The following is a 9,097-nucleotide window of genomic DNA, read 5'->3' as shown; positions in this document are numbered from 1 at the left end:
CAGAGAGTGAGACAGAGAGAGACAGAGAGTGAGACAGAGAGAGACAGAGAGAGAGACACCGAAAGACAGAGAGAGACAGAGAGAGACAATGAAAGACACAGAGAGAGACATAGAGAGACAGAGAGATACATTGAGAGAGACATAGAGAGACAGAGAGAGACAGAGATAGAGACAGAGAGAGACAGAGAGAGACACAGAGAGACACAGAGAGAGACAGAGATAGACATAGTCAGACAGAGACAGACAGAGAGAGACAGAGAGAGACAGAGATAGAGACAGAGAGAGACAGAGAGTGAGACAGAGAGAGACAGAGAGAGAGACACCGAAAGACAGAGAGAGACAGAGAGAGACAATGAAAGACACAGAGAGAGACTAAGAGAGACAGAGAGAGACAGAGAGAGACAGAGAGAGACAGAGAGAGACAGAGAGATACATTGAGAGAGACATAGAGAGTCAGAGAGAGACAGAGATAGAGACAGAGAGAGACACAGAGAGACACAGAGAGACACAGAGAGAGACAGAGATAGACATAGACAGACAGAGACAGACAGAGAGATGTGAGTGTTCTCTGAATCGCCCGCGAATGAGGACACCACACACGATAGGGTTCTTCTGCAGCAAGCTTTATGCGTCTTGAGAGGAAGAGCATAAGCTTCACAACCGGAGACCCCAGGCAATCCGAGCCCCTCCCTTTTATAAGAAATTCTCCCCGCTTCGGACGTAGCAAGCCATGATTGGCTCAACACTGATCACCCCATCCCTGAGGCGGAGCTGCCCGGGGCGGGGATTTCCAGCGCAGGCGCAAACTAGGTGTTTACTAGTTGGTGCTGAGGAAATGACTCAGCACCGGAAGATTAGCGGCGCCCCACATCTCCCCCTTTTTTGTCTAATAAAACCAACTGGACACCCAGTATGAGAGGACGGGAACATTGGCCGAATCCTCTTACTCAGAGATGTAAGAACTATGTCCGCAAGCAACAACTAGGCTTGAGTGGGACCCGAAGTTGCTCCGACCTGTCCCTCTGCCATTTTTTCGAGGAGGGGAAGACTAGGGCAGGAAACCCCCACTAGACGGCATATTCCCCAGGTGGGACGGGGGGACCACCTGTGCGATGCATTGCTCTACAATCCTCTAGGGCTGCTGAAGCTCACCCGCTAAGGCGTGGGCAGCCAGCGACCAGTGGTGCAAATCAATTTTGTTTAAGCGCCGCCAACCATACCTGTGCAGATTGCCCCTGCTCCAGGGCAGCAAGCGCCTGGGATATCATGATTTTGTCTCTATTGTTTTTCTTATATAATTTGCAGATTAACCCTAAGCTAAGTGCCAGTCCAAAGCAGAGGAGGATTCCGAATAAGCCCACCCCCACCCATTCTTTAAAATAAGAGAAGGCCGATGAAATCCAGGACGCGAAGCCTTCAGTCAGGGAAAAATCAAGTCGCGTGGAGTTGATCTCTACTATAGCCATCCGAAGCTCTTGGAGAGTCTGATCAAATTCCATCGACCAATTATTTCTCAGCTGTAAGGACAAATTCTTAGAAAGGTTTGCAGCACGGGTAAAATTTTTAAATTGTATGGAGGTAATACAGAGGCCTGGCAGTTTCATTTCACATCCCAATTGGGCAATTTGCCAAAGAATGTCTATTTGTTCTTGAACCAAGTCTATACGTTGGTTCACCAATAACAGACCCCCCTGTAATTGGGAGTATGCGAAATGCCCCTTATCCATGGCTACAGTGATTGAGGCCGAGAGTTGGTTGATGGTATCGGCCGTTTGTATTGTCCCGCTCAAAGCTAACGCAGAGGCGGTAACCGAGGCAGTGATCCCCACTGCCGCTAAGGTACCAACTATAACTGCCGATACTCCAAAATCTCTTTTTTCTCTAAACAAGGCCAAAGAGCTGGGCGCCACCACCGGGACCGGAATAAATCGGGGCAAGCGCATTATCAAAGCTAAAGGAAATTTAGTAGCATTCCAGCACATCACATAATAACAGGCATTCTCACTACAATTTAACTGACTAAAATCATGTGAGCTGGTGGAATTACTAACTACCCATAAAAAAGGGGGCCAAACGCATACAGGCACCGGCCCAAAATCCTTAGTCTGTTGGAAGGCCCAGGGGGACTCATCGCCAAATGACTGTGAGCACAATACCCCCTTTCTAATACGTGCTCCTTGCACAAAGCCTATGGGGGTTAAATCTGTGCAACTGCCATTAAGGCCGCACAGCAACCACAAATCAAAAGGGTTGCCGGTGGCCCTGGGGTTATCCAGACCATTGAGTTTTGCAATATGGAATGATCCATTGGCCAGAGGGGGAGAAAAGGTAAAGTGATTCCCAATAGTCCCTGTTCTGCGTGATTGGCAACCGGACCATGGTAAGATTGACAATGTCTCTTCCTTGGTAGAGCAAAAGGGTGCCAATTTGGGTTGTTTAACAAGTTGGATAATGCTTTTAGGCCAAACTGCTATAATTGAAGTTGCATTTGCACACCAGTGGGTTCCATTAGCGGCCCATACATTGGAAATGAGTGTAGAGACCTGTGACAATAACCCAATACAGTAATTTGATGGGTTGCCGCTGATGAAACACAAGCTCCCTTTAAATATAAAGGTTCTATTATCTATTACCCGTTCAGCTTGTGGGTCCCATGGTAAATATGGTAAACCTAAGGTATCTTCGGTCACAAACAAGCGGGGGAATACTTGCGCATCATGTGTCACTGGCATTGGCAGCGGGAACGTCGACATTATTCCCCATCGGAGCTCCTCCCGTTTGGATGTCACTTGCAGGGGCAGGGTGATTCCCAATATCAGCAGGGCGATCTTCATCATCTTGGGGTATTGATCGTGTTAGTCTTTCTGGGACCCAGAATGGATTTTGTTCGTTCTGCGGGAAAACACAAACAGCTCCCCTGGATCTTATTAGAATAGGATCCGGGCCTCTCCATTTGTTGGTTAAGACATCTTTCCATTTTATTAATTCTTTGGGTCTAGTTGGTTCAGAACAATGTCGTTCTGCCGCAGTATGGCCGTGTGCGTCAAGATTTAAAAAATTGAGGGTGAATAGTGCCAATGACACAGACACCTTTGGCGTACGGGGTATAGCTTCATCAGCGCCCCCTTTTTGTTTAACAACATAAGATTTAAGGGTCCGATGTGCTCTCTCAACAATGCCTTGACCTTGTGGGTTATATGGGATACCAGTTAGATGCGTTACTCCCATTTGGCGACAAAAGCTTTGAAATTTTTGTGAAGTATAAGCTGGTCCGTTATCAGTTTTAATAAATTTAGGTTGTCCCCAAGCGCTCCAAGCCTCGAGGCAGTGTTGGATTGCATGTGTTGCCTTTTCTCCCACATGGGGAGATGCAAAAATAATGCCAGAGCAGGTATCGACGGACACATGAAGATATTGTAATTTGCCAAAGGAGGGGACATGTGTGACATCCATTTGCCATATTTGTAAAGGCTGAACGCCGCGGGGGTTGATCCCCACATGAGGGAGGGGCAGAAATTCACAGCAATTTTGGCAGCTAGTGACGATGTCACGAGCTTCTTTCCTAGTCAAGGAGAAGCGACGGCGCAACGTTTCTGCCGTTACATGAAAGCGATTGTGGAATCCTTTTGCAGCTTCCACAGAGGATGACAGGGCTGTGGCTATTAATTTGGTGGCTTTGTCTGCCAAGTCATTACCCAGGGACATGGGGCCAGGTAGGCCTGAATGAGCCCTGATATGAGTGATGAAAACTGGGAATTTTCTTTGAAGCAACACTGATTGTATTTCTTGAAAAATTTGTGCTAAAGTGCTAGAGGGTTTGATTACCCCAGCCACCTCCAGCAAGTTTACTGCATTTACTACATAACTAGAATCTGACACAATATTGAGGGGTTCAGAGAAGGTTTTTTAATACCTCCAGAACCACTAGACACTCTATTACTTGAGGTGATGCTTCTTTATATTGTTTGGAACATATTTTGCCATTGACCACAAAGGCCCCTATACCATTCTTGGAGCCATCGGTATACACCATGAGCCCTTCCTTAATTGGGTTTCTTACCGTTACCTGCGGGAACACAATTGACTGGCTCTGGGCAAAGTGTAGGATCGGGTGTTTGGGATAGTGATTGTCTATGTTTCCAGGGAAAGTTGTAACTAGTATAGCCCAGTCATTAGATGTGGCGGCCAAGGTCTGAACTTGCACAGAGGTATAAGGCACCACCAAGAGGTGGGGGCTACGCCCGAAATGGGTGATGGCTGCTTTATAGCCTCTGAGTGCAAGCTGAGCTATGGCTTCAGGATACCAATGTATTATTTTTGCTGGGGATACATTTGGGTGAACCCATAGCAGGGGCCCATTCTGCCAAAGAACGGCAGTTGGCAAATGGGCAGTTTGTAAGACACACAGACTAAAGGGTTGTGATTCTTCGATACGGAGCAACTGCGCTTGTGTCAGGGCTATTTCCACCTTTTGTAGGGCCAGATCAGCAGCTGGAGTCAATGTTCGGGGGGACGTGATGTGCGAATCTCCTTCTAAGATATTGAACAAAGATCTTAATTCCGAAGTGGGGATTTTTAAAAAGGGTCTAAGCCAGTTAATGTCCCCCAACAATTTCTGAAAATCATTTAGGGTATGGAGGTGGTCCCTTCTTATCTCTAATTTTTGAGGTATGATGTTATTTGGTGTCACCATGGTACCCAGGAACTGTCCAGTATTTGAAATTTGGACCTTTTCTACAGCTATTTGAAGTCCCCATTGACTCAAAGTTTTAAGTAAAAGGGGGTAGGCCCTTTGAAGCAGGCCAAGGTCCTTGTGGCACAGAAGGATGTCGTCCATATAATGGAGCATGACTAACGAGGGAAATTGATCCCTTACTGGAGAAAGGGCCTCCTGCACATAAAGTTGGCACATAGTAGGGCTGTTGGACATTCCTTGTGGTAGAACCTTCCATTGGTACCTTTTATCGGGTTCCATGTGATTAACAGAGGGTATGGTGAAAGCAAATCTGGGCCTATCTATTGGACATAGAGGTATAGAAAAGAAACAGTCTTTAATATCTATTATAATCAAATTCCAACCCCTGGGCAGGGCGGAGAGCACAGGAAGGCCTCTTTGCACAGGGCCAAACAAATGCATTTGTTCATTAATGGCTCTAAGGTCATGGAGCAACCTCCATTTCCCTGATCTTTTCTTAATAACAAATATGGGAGTATTCCAGGGGGAGGTAGAAGGTTCTATATGATCCAATTTTAGTTGTTCATTTACTAATTGTATTGCGGCCTCCATTTTTTCAGAGGATAGGGGCCATTGAGGGACCCACACCGGGTCCTCTGTTTTCCACGGTATAGGCCGAACCGTCCCCATGGCCCCTAGGAAAAACCCAGTCCTTGTCGGGCTATATTTCCTACTGGTGAAATAGGCTCAATTCCTCCTTGCTCTGACCGTCCTAATCCTTTGCCTGTCCTGTAGCCCATCTTTAGCATCATGTTTTTTGCCTTGTTCAAGCCTTCCCCCAACACAATTTTTTCATTGGACAGGGTTAGGCCCAAATGTTGCATAATGTCTCTCCCCCAAAGGTTTACTGGGAGCGGGAGCACATAAGGTTCAAACTTACCCTTTTGTCCCTCAGGAGCCTTCCAAGTCAAACTCATTGAGCTTATGGCAGGGCATGAATGATATCCCAGGCCTTGTAGAGAGTGGGACGATTTTGTAGTGGGCCAAGCTTTTGGCCACCAGTGCGTGGATATAATACTTTTGTCTGCCCCGGTATCAAGAATACCTTCAAACCTTTTTCCATTTACTTCGAGGCAGAGTTTGGGCCTTTCATTCAGGGATACAACAAGGTAGGCTGAATCAGTTCCTGACGACCCCATCGTTTTGGGACTGGGGCCTGGGGAGCCCTCCCAGAGGGTGTCGGGGAGGAGCAGCAATTGAGCTATCCTATCTCCTGCACTGATGGAAAACACGCCCCTGGGGCTGGAACATAAGACCTGTATTTCGGGGGAATGTAGGTGGTCAACAACCCCAGGATGGACCACTAGGCCCCGTAAGGTGAGTGATCCTCGTCCGAGGATAAGGCCCATGGTCCCAGGGGGCAAAGGTGACATTGGCTCTATAGGTACTGGTTGGATACTCATTTGGGGCATTAGTAGGAGGTCGGAGGCGGCGCGCAGGTCCACCCTTGTGGGTCTTCCTGGGTCGCTTCTTCCCCCATCCCGGAGGTTCTGACAAACCGGTTCCCATATCTTTGAGGGCCCTGGGACCGTGGGCCCAATGACCCGTTTTTTGACACATTGGGAGCAGGAACATTTAATGGAGGCAAAAGCCTTCCCTGTATATCTCGCACTGAGCGACATTGATCTGCTCTATGGTACCCTTTACCACACCTCGTGCAGAGGGTCAAGACCCCCCCCTTCTTGTCTGGGGCTTTGCAATCTCTTTTGAAATGTCCAGGCTTACCGCAATTAAAACAGGTCCGTTCACCGGTCTTCTTTTGTGGAGGATGCTTTTGTGCTAACATGATGGCGGCCGCGAGGCCAGTATTGCTAAGTGGACCTCCAATCTCTCTACACACTCTTAGCCATTCTTGCAACCCTTTTGATTTTCTAGGAGCAATGGCATTCCTGCATTCCTGGGTGGCTTGTTCAAAAATCAGTTGCTCAATAAAGGGTCCTATCCCCTCTGGGTCCCCAAAGATTTTTCCTGCCGCCTCCATCATGCGTGCGACGAAGTCGGCAAAGGGCTCCTGGGGCCCTTGAACAATTTTTGTAAGCTGATTGGTGGTTTCTCCCTTGCGATTAAGTGACTTCCAGGCCCGTATGGCTGTGCTGGAAATCTGGGCGTACGCCCCCCAATGGTAATTAATTTGATCTGCGGCCCACGGGCCTTGGCCTGTTAAAAGGTCAAATGTCCAATCCCGCTGCTCTTGCGTAAGGGCTATTGCGTTGGCCCTGGCCTGGGACTGGGCTGCCTCATGCCACAAGGCTTTCCATTCTATGTATTGTCCCATAGTAGGCAAGGCGGCCTTAACCACCATTTGCCAATCACTAGGTGTCATGGCAGTTTGTGCCATCCTTTCAAGAATCATAATAGTAAAATTAGCATTGGGACCATATTTTCTTACGGATTCTGCAAGATCTTTTATCTGACTATAGTCTACAGGAGCGTAGATTCTCCCCCCTTCTTGTTCATAAACAGGAAACGCTAATTGTAGCTTGCGGAGGATCTTTTGGGGAAAAAAGGAAGTTGTGGATGACCGGGCCTCATAAGGTGGGGGAGCGGAGGGAATGGCGGCAGCCAACAATCTCCTATCCTTAAAGAAGACACCGGTCGCAGGCTTACTTGACTTAGGTCGCCCGCCTTCATCTGGGTGATACCTTTCTCCTTTAGATCTATCTGCTTCTTCTTCTAACTCGCCCTCTTCCTCCGAGGTCAGTTTACTATCCTCGGTTTCAGAAGAATCCGAGGTATCTCTTAGGTGGAGGGCAGCCAGTTCTCGGGTCGGATATAACCCGGGCTTGCTGCTCCCCTTCTCTCCCTTTCTATTTCTCCCGGGAGGTCCTTTTTCACTTCCCTTTTTTGCCTTTTTTACGGTTTTTGTGCGCACACCCATCCTCTCACTACGCTCGGATTCTGACATACCTTCCTGCATAGCTTCTAAAACCTTTTGCCCTTTCTTTCGCTCCTCTTCACAGGCCTCATCTTCAAGACAACTCTTAACTAGTTTCCATATGGCCTTAACTCCCAACCTGAGGTCTGAACAGGTTTCTAGATCGTTGCCTAGCTTATTCCATGACAGCAGTGTCAGAGATCCTGACACCGCATACCAGGGAGCTACTCGATCAACTTCCTCAACAAAGCGGCGAAGAACTCTATCCCCAAGCTTCAGGTCCCTTCTTTTGAGAAGTTCTTTTAATGAAGTTTGTACTGATTGAGAAGCCCCCATGATACTCTAAAGGAGACTGCAATTAAGAACTTCAATTTAACACAACCTTCTATGTTCACAAAAGAAGAGGGCTAGGAACCATACAACCAAGGCCACGAGGACGATAATTAAAGCCTCGGGCAATCCCTCCCACGGCCCAGTTAGTTGAAGGGAGTGTGAAAGGGTCAGGTAAAATTCAGGCATACCTTTCCGAGACGTAGTTCCTGCAGTTCTGGACCCTCCCCGTCACCGAGGGATCTCCGACGGTGCTCGCGATGTTCTTCTGTTCTTCGTTTTCCCGGGATTTCGGCACCAGATGTGAGTGTTCTCTGAATCGCCCGCGAATGAGGACACCACACACGATAGGGTTCTTCTGCAGCAAGCTTTATGCGTCTTGAGAGGAAGAGCATAAGCTTCACAACCGGAGACCCCAGGCAATCCGAGCCCCTCCCTTTTATAAGAAATTCTCCCCGCCTCGGACGTAGCAAGCCATGATTGGCTCAACACTGATCACCCCATCCCTGAGGCGGAGCTGCCCGGGGCGGGGATTTCCAGCGCAGGCGCAAACTAGGTGTTTACTAGTTGGTGCTGAGGAAATGACTCAGCACCGGAAGATTAGCGGCGCCCCACAGAGAGAGACAGAGAGAGACAGAGATAGAGACAGAGAGAGACAGAGAGTGAGACAGAGAGAGACAGAGAGAGAGACACCGAAAGACAGAGAGAGACAGAGAGAGACAATGAAAGACACAGAGAGAGACTAAGAGAGACAGAGAGAGACAGAGAGAGACAGAGAGAGACAGAGAGAGACAAAAAAAGACACAGAGAGAGACAGAGAGAGACAGAGAGAAAGAGAGAGACAGAGAGAGTCAGAGAGAGACAGAGATAGAGACAGAGAGAGACAGAGAGAGGGACAGAGAGAGACAGAGACAGAGTGAGAAATACAGAGAGAGACAGATTTAGAGAGAGAGACAGAGAGAGACAGAGAGAGAGACAGAGAGAGAGACAGAGAGAGAGACAGAGAGAGACAGAGTGAGACACAGAGAGAGAGAGAGACAGAGATAGACAAAGAAAGACACAGAGAGAGACATATAGAGACAGAGAGATACATTAAGAGAGACAGAGAGAGACAGAGAGAGACAGAGATAGAGACAGAGAGAGACAGAGAGAGACAG

The 9,097-nt window shown here is 48.1% G+C and overlaps 1 protein-coding gene across 1 annotated transcript; it reads right to left on the bottom strand.

Annotated features, from left to right (window-relative positions):
* Positions 1–772: 772 nt before the first annotated feature.
* Positions 773–8,258, bottom strand: LOC146999643 (uncharacterized). The gene is made up of 2 exons (XM_085834474.1): positions 8,132–8,258; positions 773–2,892 (listed from the first exon to the last, which is right to left on the bottom strand). Exon 2 carries the CDS (start codon positions 2,835–2,837, stop codon positions 1,191–1,193), a length of 1,647 nt encoding a protein of 548 aa, XP_085690600.1. The 5' UTR covers positions 2,838–2,892; positions 8,132–8,258; the 3' UTR covers positions 773–1,190.
* Between the last annotated feature and the right edge of the window lie 839 nt (positions 8,259–9,097).

This window comes from Mus caroli, unplaced genomic scaffold (assembly GCF_978045245.1).
Source record: "Mus caroli unplaced genomic scaffold, Mus_caroli_1 scaffold_136, whole genome shotgun sequence".
NCBI classification, from domain to species: domain Eukaryota; kingdom Metazoa; phylum Chordata; class Mammalia; order Rodentia; family Muridae; genus Mus; species Mus caroli.
The sequence above is the reverse complement of the archived record's forward strand: the minus strand, read 5'-3'. Positions and strand labels throughout refer to the sequence as shown.

Bases quoted from the DNA above. Each gene is read 5' to 3' on its own strand.
- LOC146999643 (XM_085834474.1), bottom strand. From the start codon at position 2,837: ATGATGAAGATCGCCCTGCTGATATTGGGAATCACCCTGCCCCTGCAA.